This window comes from Somniosus microcephalus, chromosome 14, assembly GCF_052327205.1.
Source record: "Somniosus microcephalus isolate GS21.2 chromosome 14, FLI_Smic_1.0, whole genome shotgun sequence".
NCBI lineage: Eukaryota > Metazoa > Chordata > Chondrichthyes > Squaliformes > Somniosidae > Somniosus > Somniosus microcephalus.
The window spans coordinates 110598563-110615879 of record NC_141000.1 but is presented as its reverse complement, the minus strand read 5'-3'; the positions used below and the strand labels follow the sequence as shown (position 1 = coordinate 110615879).

The following is a 17317-nucleotide window of genomic DNA, read 5'->3' as shown; positions in this document are numbered from 1 at the left end:
ATCAACTTGTACTTTTCTGCGATCTTATTTACTGTCCCTGATGGCAAACTTTCCTACTACTGATAAAATTGGCCTATAGCTACCTGGTTTGTCCTGTCTTTTTTTTGTATAGTTGCTACCTTCCAATACTATCCCCAAATCTACCAAGCTTTAGAAGATTATAACTATTACACTCCACCTTCCTGAACCTCTGGATAGATAAACCTGTGCCTGGATACTTATCTGGCTTCAATTCCATTATTTTGTTCATTTACAATGGGCTGGATTTTCATTGAGGAGGCGGGACTACAACTTTTGGGGTTGTAGTCCCGCCTCCATCGAGTTCTAGCCAACCCACGCGATTTAGACTTGATTGACCTTGTTGAGCCCGCCCAATGGGGGGCCACCCGGCAACAGGTGACATCACAGATTGACATTTCATCTGTCAAGATCTTTTGACAGATGAAATATCAGCGTTTCACAGCTGTTTGAAGCTGTCAGACACTGACAATCTGTACTCTGTTAATTCCTTCCTCTCAGGATGATTTAGAGATCTCCCCGGAACAGAAAGCAGAGGCTGCAGATTTTGACAGATCGCGGCCATTCTGCTTTCTGTGCCGGTGAGATGAGGGACTCCCGAGACCTGAAGGAAAGAAGGCTGTAAATGTTAGTAGAACTTCTTTAAACACTTTACACAGACCAAACACACTTAACTCTGCACTCATGCACCCATCACTCACCTGAACACCGGACATCTCGAACCCGCCAAGCCCTTCATCCCGACGGCCCGCCTCGCTAACTTGGCATGGTTTGGAGCTGTCGGGAATCCCACATTTCAACAATGAAAATGGGGATTAGGCTAAAAACTGCCTGTTAACAGGCAGTTAATTGGCACTAATCCCCTTCCCGCCTCAGGGAGGTGGGTCCCAGTGCGGGGCGGGTACCCGCCTCCTTTGAAACTTGCATGGAGGCGGGAAGGGGTCGGGACCCCCGATTTCGGGATTTTAAACCCCCACATGCCTCCAACCCAGACTCCACGGCCCAATGAAAATCCAGCCCAATGTTTCTATTTATACTGGTGGATGCATTTTAATGCAGAGAAGTGTGAGCTTCGTGCATTTTCAGGAGGACAAACAAGGAAGACACTCATTGTACAGTCTCTTACTCTGATTCATTCTTTTCCAAGACCTCAGAATTGTGACATTCTCACCTCTGCCACTCCTACAATCTTCAGGATTTCAAAAACCTAGTTTGCTTTCACCTAATTACTGCAGCTTTGCTAGTATCCTGCATTATAGGCCTAGGCCCAGCATATAGGTTTCCTAATGAAAACAAATATATTATTCTGGTGTAGTCTGAAAACTTGCCATGTAGATCTCCTCCTTATTCATGTAACTTTTATCTTCCAGGCAATGTTGGAAGGATACATCGGGAAATGTCGATTCCCCCCAGAATCCGATGCAATCTGTCGCTATCAACATTGCCAGGGCCATTCTAAGGTCCAGATCTACTTCTCAGACCCAGATTTTAAGGTAATGAGCTTTAAATGTAAGGGGCACTTGCGCAATGTTTTTAATCGAAAGTTGGGCTTTTATTATGTCGTTTTTGACTGTCAAAATTACCCAGCGGTCATCTCTGACCTCGTACTCTTAGCGGAATCAGTGAACATGCTATAAAAGCATCCATTGTACCTGGAAGAAATACAGTAATATCTCTGACTGACTGTGCAGTACGCACCATTGACCATTTTGATTCTTGTATGTCAGGGTTTTATTCAAGTGATGTGCTACCTACAGTGCCGTGTGGAGTACCATATCAACTGTTGGAAGAAATTGAAGGCAACCTCCTTTGAAGATAAAAATGACAAGGTTAGTTCCCTTTATAAATGGGATTAGGTGTGTATTTATGATATTTCTACAATAACGTGAGCAAGGATGTGATTGTGCACAGAATAGGTAAATGACCAGTTGAGTTTTACTGTAATCTGAAATGAACTGCTTTCACAATCAACATGCATGCAGTGTTTAGATTCATTCTTTACCAGTCCACTATCACTTATAGAATGTAAGTAATATTTACCCCATAATATTTCTTGTTCCCATCCAAGTGCTGCTGGAAAGCCAGGTGTGTGTGGACTTTGTTAGAGCTCCTATTAATCCCATTTCAAGAGTGGTAGGCAGGTGTTACAAGTGTACGAACAAGTTAATCCTGAAACTGTTGTTGTGAGCAAGGTGATCGCTTTGACAAAGTATGCCAGTTGAATCTAATTTATTTGTGCAGATTCGGTTGATTACAATGTAGTTTTTAATATTTAACTAGGAAAGCACAAAAGCAAATGATATGGCCTATTTAGTGTGATGCGATGCACTGTAATTGAGTTACGGTATAAGTATACAGTATTGAGTAAATGAGTCATCAAACAGCGCAGTGTAATTGTACTGGTCAGAATGTATATTCACATTTTTACAGGCAATTACTGTGTAGCCCATACCCCAACATCAATTTTTAAAAGTAGTAATACAACCTTTTATCACAAATACAGATGAGGAAGGCTTTTGGGCCCATTTTAGTTGATCCACCCAGAAAGAATCTGAAAGTCCCCCCCCCCCCCCCCCCATTGCAGCATCCAATTGGTACTTAATTTTAAAGTTTTGTCTCTACTACTTTATCTGGAAGTGCATTCCATGTGTTGATCAACTATTTGTGAAGAAGACCTTTCTAATATCAGTTCCGAATATGCCTTTTACTAGTTTGAGCCTGTGTCCTCGTGTTCTACTTTTGGAATTGAATTGAATTTTTGGGATTTAATTTTTCCATTCTATTTACTATCTTGTATACCTCCAAGATCACCTCTTTCAAGGCTGAAAGCCCCAGATTCTTCAGTCTTTTCTCGTTACAGATTCTAACCCGAGGGATCAGCTCCTTGGGCTTTTCCCTGCACTGCTTCCAGTGCTTGAATGTCTCCCTTGTATCTCGGTAACTAGAACTGTTTTACACCGGGGTTGCAAATTGAAAGTCCGTCCCAAGATCTAGTCTGACCAGAGCACAATGTAGCTTGACCATAACTTTCTCTAATTATCTACTCTACTGTTTTAGCTATGTAGTTCAACATTCTATTGGCTTTGTTGATTGCTGCATTACATTGGTTAGACATGTTGGGTGTCAAAGCCATTAAGACTTCTAGGACTTTTTCAACATTGTCCTTAACAGCTTCAACACCATTCTTGGGAGTATGTATGTTGCCCATTTTTCCTTCCTGTGTGCAGTGCTTTATAGTTGTACATTTAAATTTCATCTGCCATTGTTCTACCCACGTATATATCTTGTCCAATTTCTGAGCTGCCTTCTCCGATTCCACTGCCCCTCCTAGTTTGGTGTCATCTACATGTTTGACCAATTCACACTGAGTTTGAGTCCCAGTCATTGATGTAAATTTAGAGTCGGTGATGGTCCCAATTCCGATCTTTAGGGAATCTCACTTCGTAGTCTGTCCCCACGCTCCGTCTTCCAACCCAACGTAACCTTAATCGCTTTTCAAAGAGAATCATCAATGGATTTTAAAATCCAGACGATATTTATTTGCAGAGTATCGGAGAGCCGATTGTGTGAAAATCACTACATACGGGAAATATATTAATGTAACAACAGAAAATGCTGGAAATACTCAGCAGGCCAGGCAGCATCTGTGGAGAGAGAAACAAGAGTTAACGTTTCAGGTCTGGGACCCTTCATCAGAACTGGAAAAAGCTGGAAATGTAACAGATACTAAGCAGGTACAGAGACGGGGGGTGGTGTTAGGAGGAGAGGAAGGAATTGAAAGAACATACTGTGAAAATGTTGCAAATGGGAATGCCAAAATCATACTGCATGAAAAATGGGGGCAGGGATAATTATCTGAAATTGTTGAACTCGATATTGAGTCCGGAAGGTTGTAAAGTGCCCAATCGAAGGATGAGGTGCTGTTCCTCGAGCTTACGTTGAGCTTCATTGGAACAATGTAATAATGTCTCTGCACCTGCTTAATATCTGTTACATCTCCAGCTTTTTCCAGTTCTGATGAAGGGTCCCAGACCTGAAACGTTAACTCTGTTTCTCTCTCCACGGATGCTGCCTGACCTGCTGAGTATTTCCAGCATTTTCTGTTATTTCAGATTTCCAGCATCCGCAGTATTTTGCTATTATTATAAATATATTAATGTAGTCGGCAGTGTTTCAGTTACATAGTTAATTATTGAAAAGTTAGTTATTTTAGGAAGTTTGACTGTTAAAGTACTATATAAATGCAAATTGTTGATCACTTGGTACAATTTTGAAATGTGCTTTAGGAATTCAGCCTAATAGACTACAGTTAATATTGCAATAGTTATATCTTTTGAGCATAACACTGATCAGAATTTTTTTTAATTTTATTTTTAAACCTAATCAGTGCAGTTTGTTTTTTTATTTTGAAGGATTTTCTCAGAAGTCCATGCTTCACTCCCGATTGTGAAGGGAAAATTTCAAGAATCGTCATCTTTAATTCAAAAGGTCTTGTGAAATGTGAGGTAAGAATTTTGAAATGATGACTTCATTTTGATTTTCAGTGCAATTGCCGCACCAAAACTAGAAAATATGTTGATAGAATGTCTTGGAACATAGTGTAATTTGGCATAATGGGAACTGCGGGGGGACTCGGAATGGGGTCAGCCAGCATCTGAAACATTTAATAGGATGCCGTAGGGTTTTTTGCCACTTCTGAAGATGTTGCCATAAATTTTTAATATTTTTAGTCTTTTTTTGTCCTTTGTCTTTTTTTTATTGTTTTGTTTTGGTCTTTCCACTTTTGGAAAGTTGTAACCAGTGAATGGCCCACTTTTTTGCCTCTTCAATGACAGTCCCTGCTGAGAAATCTTTCAGACATCAACACCTTTTTAGGAAGTTGTTGAATGTGATCATTACCCTGCAGTACTCTTCTATGAATAATGCCCGACTCCTTTGTAACTGAGCATGATCGTACCTCTAACGTTTTACTATATGTGGAGCCATTGTTGGCACCACTTCTGGCCAAAAAAAATTACTTTTCTTCACAGTCATTGCGTTTCAAAAGTGTCATATTGAGCTCCCGTGGCGTTACTCGTGGGAAATAAAGACCCGAGTGCATTATTTAAGTCAAACGGGTATGGGCGAATAATAGCAGCTGGAGGAGGGAGGACCGAGACGGGCAGTGGAGAGGGAGGGAATAGGGAGCGGGAAAGCAAAGGGGATATGTGCAGGAGCAAAAGGAGGGAAATTATCTCCGGGAAATTACACTGGCAAGTGAGCTCCGCACTGGGCGAGGGGATGGTGGCAAACACTCTCTTCCCGCAACAGAACAAGACCAGTAAGGCTGGAAACAAATAAGCAACCAAATCTCCCGGGAACACACACTCTTTGGGTGTGGGGGGTGGCGTTCTAGCATGAAACCTCAAACTCCTTCAGTGGGGGCTGGGGGTTAAACAGGGTTAGTAAACTTTCTTGGGGGGGTGCGGCAAGGGCTGACATTGTAATAGCTGCCTGATGATCAGTCTTCGCAAAGTGGAGGGGAAATGGGGAGGTTGGAGAAACAGGGAGCCTGGCATAGTTTCTTGGGATGTATGCAGCAGGCTGATGTTATCCCGGCCACCCCAGAAATGGTCAGCAGGAGGTCTTCCAACCCAACGTTTCGCTGCATACTCGAGAGAATATGCTCATCTATAGGTGGGTGGATTGCGATGCCAGGATACCAGTTGTTAGTTTGGCCAGCCTTCAAGGAGGTTATCTTTGAAGGACAGCTATCTCTATGAAGGTGCAGGTAGGTGCGAGGTTGTACAGACCCAAGCAAATAATGGGGTAAGCAGCAGTTGGAATATTGGAGGCAGCCAGGGAAAAAGAAGGGTGAGCTGATCTGGGCTAGCCAATGAGCAGGTCAGATAGGGTCATCATGAAGGTGCTGAGGGAAGATCAAATTGGGGGGAGGGGGCTGGATAACTGAGTTTTAGGAGGAATGAGGCTTCATAATATATCTTTTCATCTCCTTCCCCCCCCCCCCCCCCCCCAAACATGGCCAGAAAATTTATAGTTGCCGATAGGTTTGGTAGCTGCTTAGTTTTTTTCCCCCGACACCCACTGGTCTTGTTTAGTTCAAGTTTGGATTAGATGTAGTGCTAGGGTTTCTGTCAAGTAACATTAGGTCACGAACAAAGACCAGGCAGAACACCTAATTACATTGGACTCCCTGATCTACAGTACCACCGTGTGGAGATGCCGGTGTTGGACTGGGGTGGACAAATGTAAGAAGTCACACAACACCAGGTTATAGTCCAACAGCTTTATTTGAAGTCACAAGCTTTCAGAGCGCTGCTCCTTCGTCAGGTGAAGTGGAGAAATGCATAAAGACACAGCTTATATAGTCAGAGAATCATGTCAGATGTTTACAGGTAATGTTTCCAACTGCCATTTATCACACCTCGGCAGAGATAATCACAGCAATCAAAGGTGTGAATTCACACCATTCACACCTTTTGATTGCTGTGATTATCTCTCTGCCGAGGTGTAACATAGAGATAGGAACAGGAGTAGGCCATTCGGCCCTTCGAGCCTGCTCCGCCATTCAATGAGATCATGGCTGATCCTCGTCTGAGATCATAGCTGATCTTACCAGTTCAGTACCCCGTCCCCGCCTTTTCTCCGTAACCCTTAATCCCCTTAGCCTTCAGAAATATATCCAATTCTCTCTTGAAAATATTTATTGAATTAGCCTTCACAGCCCTCTGTGGCAGGGAATTCCACAGGCTCACCACTCTTTGAGTGAAGAAATTCTTCCTCATCTCTGTTTTAAATGATTTGCCCGCTATTTTTAGACTGTGGCCCCTGGTTCTGTGCTCCCTGGCCATTGGAAACATTCTCTCTGAATTCAGCCTGTCCAGGCCTGCCATAATTTTATATGTTTCGATGAGATCCCCTCTCAATCTTCTAAACTCCAGTGAGTACAAGCCCAAACTATTTAATCTCTCTTCGTAGGTCATTCCCGCCATTCCAGGTATCAGCCTGGTGAATCGCCGTTGCACTCTTTCCATGGCAAGAACATCCTTCCGCAGATGGGGCGACCAAAACTGTACACAATACTCCAGATGCGGTCTCACCAGCACCTTGTACAGCTGTAGTAAGGTATCCCTATTCCTATACTCGAACCCCCTTGATATGAAGGCCAACATACCATTTGCCTTCTTAATCGCCTGTTGCACCTGCATGCTCTCCTTCAGTGACTGGTGCACAAGAACACCCAGGTCCCTCTGCACTTCCCCATCTCCCAATCTATTGCCATTTAGATAATAATCTACCCTCCTGTTTTTACCCCCAAAGTGGATAACCTCGCATTTATCCACATTATAGTGCATCTGCCACGTATCCGCCCATTCCCCCAACCTGTCCAAATCGCACTGTAGCCTCCTGACATCCTCATCAGAGCCCACCCCTCCTCCTAGTTTAGTGTCGTCAGCGAATTTGGAAATATTGCATCCAATTCCCTGATCCAGATCATTTATATATATTGTGAACAGCTGGGGTCCCAGGACAGATCCTTGCGGCACCCCGCTGGTCACTGCCTGCCACTCTGAAAACGAGCCGTTTATTCCAACTCTCTGTTTTCTATCCGCCAGCCAGTTCTCTATCCACGTTAATACTTTGCCCCCAATCCCATGAGCCTTAATTTTGCATGACAATCTTTTGTGTGGAACCTTATCGAAGGCTTTCTGGAAGTCAAGGTACACCACATCCACTGGCTCTCCCCCATCTATTTTACCAGTTACTTCCTCAAAAAATTCCAGCAGATTAGTCAAACACGATTTACCCTTTGTAAATCCATGTTGACTCTGTCCGATCCTTTCCCCATTTGTCAAGTGCTCCGCTATTTTATCCTTAATAATGGACTCTAGCATTTTGCCCACAACCGATGTAAGGCTTACTGGTCTATAATTCCCTGCTTTCTCTCTACCCCCCTTTTTAAATATTGGGGTAACATTAGCTACCCTCCAATCCACGGGTACTGTTCCCGAGTCAATGGAGTTCCGGAAGATGATCCTTAGAGCATCTGCTATCTCCAGGGCCACCTCCTTAAGTACCCTAGGATGTAGTTTATCAGGCCCCGGGGATTTGTCGGCCTTCAGTCCCCTCAACTTACCCAACTGTGATAAATGGCAGTTGGAAACATTACCTGCAAACATCTGACATGATTCTCTGACTATATAAGCTGTGTCTTTAGGCATTTCTCCACTTCACCTGACGAAGGAGCAGCGCTCCGAAAGCTTGTGATTTCAAATAAAGTTGGACTATAATAACAACAGAAAATGCTGGAAAAACTCAGCAGGTCAGGCAACATCCGTGGAGAGAAATTTGAGTTGACGTTTCGGGTTTGACCCTTCTTCAAAACTGGAGAGAAAAGGAACTAGATCGAAGGCAGGGCTGCGATCGGACAAAAGAATAAAAGACCCAAAAGAAGTAAAAGAGATTAGAAGCTAGACGAGATGGTAATATGCTGGGATTAGGTGTAAAGTGTACTGGCAGGGCAAAAGATAGCTGCCAGGTGTGAGAGAGAAACAAAAGGAGAGGGGGGGGGAGGAAAGGAGTGGAAAAATATAAGTAAAAATGAAATAGGGGCCGAGGTTATGATCTGAAATTGTTGAACTCGATATTGAGACCGGAAGGCTGCAGAGTGCCTAATCGGAAGATGAGGTGCTGTTCCTCGAGTTTACGTTGAGCTTCCGTGGAACAGTACAAGAGGCCAAGGACGGTGAGGTCCGAGTGGGAATGGAGCGGTGAATTGAAATGACAGGCGACCGGAAGCTCGGGGTCACCCTTACGGACTGAACGGAGGTGTTCCGCAAATCGGTCACCCAATCTGCGTTTGGTCTCCCCAATGTAGAGGAGACCGCATCGTGAGCAGCGAATACAGTATACTAGATTGCGAGAAGTACAAGTAAATCGCTGTTTCACCTGGAAGGGGTGTTTGGGGCCCTGGACAGTGGGGAGGGGGGAGGTATAGGGGCAGGTGTTACATCTCCTCCGCTTGCACGGGAAGGTGCCAGGCGAAGGGGAAGGGCTGTTTGGGGTGATAGAGGAGTGGACTAGGGTGTCTCGGAGAGAGCGGTCCCTGCGGAATGCTGAAAGGGGAGGGGAGGGGAAGATACGTTTGGTGGTGGGATCACTTTGGAGGTAGCGGAAATGCCGGAGGATGATCCGTTGAATGTGGAGGCTGGTGGGGTGAAAGGTGAGGACAAGGGGAACCCTATCGTGGTTCCGGGAGGGAGGGGCAGGGGTGAGGGCAGAGGTGCGGGAGATAGAACTGACACGGTCGAGGGCAGTGTCAACCACGGTAGAGGGGAATCCTCGGTTGCGGAAAAAGGAAGACATGTCTGAAGCACTGGTGTGGAAGGTGGCCTCGTCGGAGCAGATACGGCGGAGGCGGAGAAACTGGGAGAATGGAATAGAGTCCTTACAGGAAGCGGGGTGGGAGGAAGTGTAGTCCAGGTAGCTGTGGGAGTCAGTGGGCTTGTAGTAAAGTTGGACTATAACCTGGTGTTGTGTGACTTCTTACATACAGTACCACCTGCATGTGTAACTGGTACTGCTGGTACCTGTGGATGCTTGCAAAGCAGATTTTGCAAAGAAATCATCTGACTATGGTATTTTTTAATGCATTTTGAAATAGAATGCTGCAACCTACCTAGCGATTTTAACATAGCAGGTAAGGGTCAGAGAATTGCTTTGTTAATGGTCCATGACCTTTGATTCACTTTGATACAAAGGATCGGACAGTCCTTGATTTGACACAGTAAATAATTTATATAAAAGCAAAATACTGCGGATGCTGGAAATCTGAAATTAAGAACAGAAAATGCTGGAAACGCTCAGCAGGTCAGGCAGCATCTGTGAAGAGAGAAACCGAGTTAATGTTTCAGGTCGCTGGCCTTTCATTAGATAATTTATATCTTTATCCTTGCTAAATGTGCATTGTGTTGTTTTTCAGTTTGAGGCTAAAATAGTAAAAAGCAAAGACCCTTCAAAAACAGTTGTGAAACAGAAATGTTCAAGGTAAAGTTTTTTTTGTATCTGTCACAAGTATGCACGTGTTTTTAAGGCTTCTACCACAGATACCAGTTTGAGATTGAAGCAGACAGACGCGGGTTATGCTGCCTTTCTGTTTACCTCTGGCCAGAGGCGGGGAAGAAGCAGCCCTATGCATGCATTTAAGCAGAAAGCCTCTGAACTCCACTCACTGGCATTGAAGTACTGGTTAATGTTTAAAAAGTTGACCATCTCTGTCAACTTGCTAACATTAAAAAAGAGTGCCGATAGTTTATAAACAGTGCGGTCTCTGCTGTCAGTATTACAATGCGCCCTATGTCTCCGTCTTCCCCTTAACTAGGTTAGCACTTATACTCATTGTTGCTGATTACATTTTATTTCTGAAGATGACTTTGTGCTGCTTGCCTAAATTCAATTTTGAGCAACCACACCTGAGTTACACTAGTTTGCATCGTGTTGAGCTGAAATGGCTTTCCATTGTGCAAATTGTAGTATAACTGTGATTGATTTTGAATATTGGTCAAATCCCATCTAAACCAGTGACACAATGTTTCATTTTAGCTGTCTGTCTTAATAGTTCTTACGTTTAACACAAATGTAAATATACGTATATACATAATCCTAAATATTTAAATTGCAACTACTTTCCAGCACTTTGTTTCTGGCACTTCCGAAGTTAAATCTTCTGTTATCCAATCTTTCACCTAGTTCTCCTTTTAAGGAGGTGGTCTCACAAACACAGTGTGGTCTCTGTTGCTGTCGGTATTACAATGCACCCTGTGTCTGTCTTCCCCTTATCTAGGTTAGCACTTATACTCATTGTTGCTCTTGAATTCCTATTTTCTGGCCTCTTCCTCTTTGCTGCGGTCATCTCCAGATAGCAATTGCTTGCTGTTTTTCTCCCTTTCTGCCATGGCCTTTATCTCTTTGTCGCTGCTGCAAGTGACTGTGAGTACTTTTTCTCCTAATAGTGCTTTGAAGTTGAAGATTAAAGAAGACCGTAAGCAAACCAGAAAACAGTTGAGAAAAGAAGCATCAAGGAACAATGCTGAAAAACAGATAAAAGAAAAGGGTGAAAAGAAAATTGATGAAACCAATTCTAAAACGGGTAAAAAGAAAAGAAAATGCCTGTTTCAAAGTGGTTGTTTCACCTGATGATCTCGGACTTAGCATGCCCATTAATGTTTTTAAATGAAGCCAGGTTATGATAAGATCCTCTAGTTGGCGAGACAGTAATGTGATGGCACAAATGTAAGATTGTCACAGAAAAGAATTAAAGGAGAGGTTAGAAAAATAAACTTTGCATAGCGTGGTTACAATGTGGAATTCTTTTGCCACAAACTATTACTGAAGTAGAATCCATAATTTTTTTTATTGGGAATTGTTACAGATGTTTGAAAAGGAATATTAAAATGTATGGGGAGTGAGCGGGTGAATGGAATCCCATTAGTTGCCGTGGATGAAGAAAAACACGAGCACACACTTGACGGGCCAATGGCCTGTTTCTGTGTTGCAACATTCTTTAGTTCTAAAAACTTAGATGGATTTTTTTATGTCAACTTTCAAGCTTAATTACTTATGGGCACAATGCTCTCTCTTGATTGTATTGTATACCCCATCTGGGATCTCAATCTTAATTAGGTCAAATCTGGTTTGGCTAGGCTTTAGGCACAGGAGTGGGCCATTCAGCCCCTTGAGCCTGCCCCACCATTCAATTAGATCATCGCTGATCTGTACCGTAATCCCTATTTACCTGCCTTGGCTCTGTATCCCTTGATACCCTTACCTAATAAAAATCTAGCGATCTCTGTCTTGAAAGCTCCAATTGTCCCAGTATCCACAGCCTTTTGGAGGAGAGAATTCCAAATTTCTACAACCCTTTGTGGCTTCCTGACTTCCCTCTTGAATGGCCTAGCGCTAATTTTAAGATTATGTCCTCCTCATTCTTGGTTCCCCCATCAGAGTAAATAGATTCTCCGTATCTACCCTAAAATCCTTTGAACATTTTAAACACCTCGATCAGTTCACCCTTTAATCTTCTATACTCAAGAGAATACAAGCCAGGCTTATGCAACCTATCATAAGTTGTCCCTCTACACCCAGTATCATTCTGGTGAATCTGCGCAGCACCCCCTCTACGGCCAATATACCCTTCCTGAGGTGCGGAGCCCAAAACTGAATGCAGTGCTCCAGACTGGCTCTCTACAAGGCTTTATTTGTTGAAGTTGTTTTCAGCTGCAAACTCCTCTCAACCCCCCCACCCCCCATCCCCAGATTGTTCGCTGCTGTAATTCAGAGGGGTGGAAGTTTTCCTTAATAGGCCTGATCAAAAGGGTCAGGCCTTGGGCAGGGGCACCCTTTTGGGCCTGAATCAAAATGGTGCGCTTTTTCCATCCCCCCATGGTATCTGAAATGAAATGTATTCTGCAGCATAGTCAGCCCTCCCCTTAAACAAAACTGCGGTGAGGTGGGGAAAAATTAAATGAGGTGAACTATATACATGTTAGTGAAGGTAGGAAAGGGGTTGTGCCCCTTGGTTACTTGCATGTCTAATTTAAGTTAATTATGGCTGGTTGTGATGGTACTGTGATAGATGAGAAGTTATGCAAAAAGTGAGTAGTATATTTTGATGCTTTGGAATTGTTTGATTTTGCTGTAATGTGGTCCAGTATATAGTGCATATACAGGAAACTTTTTTTTATCCGGCACTGACGGGACCGACGTGGTGCCAGTTCACCAAAAATTCCGGATAACCGAGAGCTATAGTAAAAGATACGGAGAGCTGAGAGCGCCGTATAAAGCAACAAGCCCTGTTGCTTAGCAGCAGGTGCAGAACAATGGCCACAAGTTCCAAGTGTCTCTGTAGCTTAGCAACAGCTGCAGCCACACCCAATTGCACAGCAACAGATCGAGGAAGGCAAGTAATATGAAGTAAAACTTACCTGAACCTACTCCTGAATTTTGCCGGTTAACCGAGATTTCCGGTTATTTAGGTGCCGGTAAATCGAAAGTTTCCTGTGCAGTATTCCTGATGAGGTTGAACAGATTTCAAGTACAATATTGCATGCTTCATTTTATACCTTGGCCTCCTTTTATACACAGGTCATTCCTGGAATCCTCTTGGTGATCGGATGTTGCAGCTGATAACTGAGAACAAGGAGCAATTAAAAGCTGGCGTGCAGAATGTTTCAAACCTACTTCAAGAGTTGCTGTCATTCCATGTTCTAAGTGAAGGGGACTATGATCTGCTTTCCACGGGTGCCTCCAAGCCATGCCAGGTTATGGGCCAACTTCTTGACCTCATTGTGCAGAAGAATAACAGAATAAAGACCAGGGCATTCCTCTACACCCTTACCAAGTGCCAAGAAGTTGACAACAAGCTGTTAGATTGGATCAATTGGTTAAATGATGCAGGTAATGTTACAATGCATGCAAACCTGTGATGCTATATTCTATGAAACTGGAAAAATGCCCGTGGAATTCACATCAGAGTGATGAAGAAAATGAGGGACTAGCAGGAGAACTGTAAATGAGTGCAGAAAGGTCTATTGAATGTTAAAACAGAGTAAAGGTGAACTTGTGTTCAAGTTGAATGTGATGTTTGCAATCAAAGTTCACAGAACTTAAGTGAGTGTTTCCATTTCATCTTTTGGAATTAAATGTTTTAAATAAAACTCTTCCGTCAAGATATTCAGGGGCGAGAGAGCAAAGTTTAAGAAAGGTAATGTGGTTATTTAATATACAGATAATCATTTATATAGTTTATTACTGTTGATTCCGAAGTAATGTTTCCTTAATTATTCGCAGGCTGTGAAGCAGCAGAATTGTTCTTGTCTCGTTACTCAAACTGCATAGAGCAGTTGGACTTGAACTCCCTACTAGAGCTACTGGATGCATCTGAGATTGACCTACCACTGCCTGATAGCGCTAAAGAAATTGTAGAACAATTAAAACAGGAATCGCCTACCAAAACCCGCAGTTTTATATGGCTGTTGGAAGAGAAGAGAGAACGATTCCCTTCCCTGCAGAATCCTTTAGATGAATATTTTAATGCAATGGGTATGTATTTAAGTAATGGGTATGTGCTTAAGCAGCTAGCAAAAGTGTTAACTACTCCTGACTATTCAAATTAGTCGATACTCAATTTTCAATCTGAAGATTGATAACAATGGTGAAAGGGTGAATATGTAAAAATTACTGTTTCAGAAATTAGTTTGGATGTAGCGGCATTATATTTTACGTTTGGAGCGGCCGAAGAGTTAAGTACCTTTTTTGACTCCTTTCCTTCATCGCACTGCCCAAAAAACTGTTACAATGGCAAAAGTGGAAGAGTGCAAGGTAGGTGTTGGAAATGTAATGCTATTCACTCAAGATAATTACAGATGAAGAAAGCCATCTTAGTTCATCCATCCAGAATGACATTGCATTTCCCTATTGCACCATCTAGTTGTTTCTTTAAATGATTCCTGGGTTATTGCCTCCACTACTCTATCCAGGAGCCCATTCAATATGTTGATCAATCTGTGTGAAGAACTTCCTCATATCAGCCTTAAATTTACCCTTTTACTAATTTGAATCCTGGAAACACTCCGGGTCAGGCAGCATCTGTGGAGAGAGAAACAGAGTCGACGTTTCAGGTCAATGACCTTTCATCAGAACTGGTGGAATCGTCAGAACTGGGTTCTGACAAAAGGTCACCGACCTGAAACGTTCTTTCTCTCTCTCCCTCTCTCTCTCCCTCCCCCTCTCTCTCTCTCTCTCTCTCTCTCCACAGATGCTGCCTGACCTGAGTATTTCCAGCATTTTCTGTTTTTATTTTGGATTTCCAGCATCTGCAGTATTTTGCTCTTGCCTCTAATGTATAGATGTACATTGCTTTGTCAAAGAATTTGTATAATTTACATTTTTTCTTATTCGCTAGTTAGTTGCTACTCAATGTTTTAGCTTCTACTTTTGGTTTCGATCATGTTACTACTTTGATTCATTCTAGATGAATTCTTTTAAAACATTATCCTTTCTTCTGTAGATGCTCCTTGTACTGTGCTAAAGAAACAGGAAAATGAAGAATTATCTGTAAGTTGTGCTTGCATTCTGTGCAAACATTTCATTTAAGATTGATTTCCAAGTGAAAAATCCAAGATTGTAATAGTTGATATAATAGTCACTTCTCTGATTACTGCAGTTTATTACTGGAGAGATATACTGCTTATCAAATATTCTGGTCTGGCCCTACCTGGAGTAATGTGTATAATTGTGGTCAGCTTATTATGAGAAAGACATCCAGGCATTGGAAAGAGTGCAGTGAAGGGTGACTAAATTGAGGCACCCAAGTTACGAGGAGAGGTTTAAATAAGCTGGAATGTTTACACTGGGTAGAGAAGACTGAGGGGTAATCACAGAAGTATTTTTAAAAACATGACTTCAGGACGTCCAAAGGTGTTGCATAGCTAATTAAGTACATTTAAAGTACATTTAAAATGTGCTCACTGTTGTATTCTAGGGAAACACTGCAGCCAATTTGCACACAGCAAGAACCCACAAACAGCAATAAAATAATGACCAGATAATCTTGTTAGTGTTGATTGAGGGATATATGTTGATCCAGGGGACCAGGAGAACTCCTCTTCAAATAGTGCCATGGGATCTTCTACATCCAGCGGAGAGGATAGATGGGGCCTCAGTTTAATGTTTCATCCAAAGAGTGGCATCACTAACAATGCAGCACTCCCTCAGTACTGCACTGAAATGTCAGCCTAGATTATCTACTTCATTCTCTGGAGTGAGGTTTGAACTCTCGCCCTTCTGACTGAGGAGAGTAATATCACGGAGTCAAGGCCGTGTTAAGTCCTAAAAGGCATAGATGAGATAAACATCAATATGTTTAACACAGCCACAGATTCTCCAAGAATTCTTTTGCTTAAACTTAGAAGAGGGAGGGTAAAAAAAACCATTTAGATTTAATTACTTTACACAGTGGTAGAGGAATGTATGCCAAGCAAGGTGGTGTATCAGCAATAACAACAGAAAATGCTGGAAAAACTCAGCAGGTCAGGCAACATCCGTGGAGAGAAATTTGAGTTGACGTTTTGGGTTGAACCGCTAATTGGATAAGTACTGGAGAAAGATATCCTAGCGTGGTATGAGAATTATCATTGGATGTGATATTTCCTAGATATTGAGACTGGCCAGGTGGACCACAATGATTTTTTTCCAGTCTTGTATATGCCTTTGTACTGTGAAATACCACTGGAAAACCGCGAAGTAGCTGAGTAAAATGGTAGTATGACATCTTTCACATCCAGCAAGAGGGGCTGAACACTGTCCATTCATTCTGTGGTGCAGTATGGGTTAGAACCCATATTATAAACTCCTCATCATTCCACTATGAGCAGATACATAATGTGTAGGGAAAACCTCTCTAGATCCTGCTGCTAACTCCCCCTGTCATCTGGGACCATGTAATCGTTAAGGATGATGGAATTGCAATAATGCAACAAAAACTCCAGTCAAGAGTGTATTGCGAGGACTTGTAGTTATTGCTGAGGACGAGATCACGCCTAAACTTAAATTTTTAAGATGGGGGAAAAAGTTCTGTTAGTGCTCGGGAATAATTAGCTTTTAAATCAGCAAAACATACAAGAAACATGGGCCTAGAAATTCAGTGGCGCTACAGCCGGGCGTTCGTTAAATTTAGCGCCCGGCGCAACTTAGCGCCACCTTTGCCGAAATTGAGTTGCATCGCCCCAAGAGGTTGCTGCTGCACTAAAGCAGGCGATGCACGACTATCATAAGGTGCTAAGCCGGCGAGCCGAGGCGCTAACACCGAGGGCGGGCGCAGCGCAGGTGCGGCGAGTTTCTGAATGAAGGCAGACACGCTGGCGCCGGTCAGCTCTTAAAGGGGGAGGGTCGACTTGTTTGGCTGCCATGCCCTGCCCACTGCAGCCCTGAAGCAAGGCCTGACCATTGCTGGTTCATCAGTTCTACGCCCTGGACCATGGGGAAGCCCGCTATTCTTCCAAATCCCATTGCACGCTCTTGCTGCTTGTCCAGGGTCATGGGGAAGGAGATGTACTGACGTCTCCTTCTGAAAAGGGCATTGTTCACTTTGCGGATGCAGCAATGTACCGCGAACTGGGAGATGTTGGCAATGTCCCCAGTAGCGGATTGGAAGGAGCCGGTGGCATAGAAGTTGAGAGTCACCGTCACCTTCACTGCCACCGACAGAGACGTCCTGCTCCTCAGCTGTGGCTGCAGATCT

The 17317-nt window shown here is 43.1% G+C and overlaps 1 protein-coding gene across 4 annotated transcripts in view; it reads left to right on the top strand.

The window, feature by feature from the left end:
• Positions 1-17317, top strand: part of ttc3 (tetratricopeptide repeat domain 3) — a 102679-nt gene that overhangs the window by 51494 nt on the left and 33868 nt on the right. For 2 of the 4 annotated variants that reach the window (XM_086007187.1, XM_086007191.1), the window contains 9 exons: positions 1389-1511; positions 1746-1847; positions 4431-4523; positions 6997-7143; positions 10001-10065; positions 11031-11167; positions 13162-13473; positions 13867-14118; positions 15086-15132. In XM_086007187.1, coding sequence (XP_085863313.1) covers positions 1389-1511; positions 1746-1847; positions 4431-4523; positions 6997-7143; positions 10001-10065; positions 11031-11167; positions 13162-13473; positions 13867-14118; positions 15086-15132 — 1278 coding nt within the window. The remainder of the gene's footprint in view (positions 1-1388; positions 1512-1745; positions 1848-4430; positions 4524-6996; positions 7144-10000; positions 10066-11030; positions 11168-13161; positions 13474-13866; positions 14119-15085; positions 15133-17317) is intronic. The other 2 variants (XM_086007189.1, XM_086007188.1) reach the window with 1 other exon arrangement.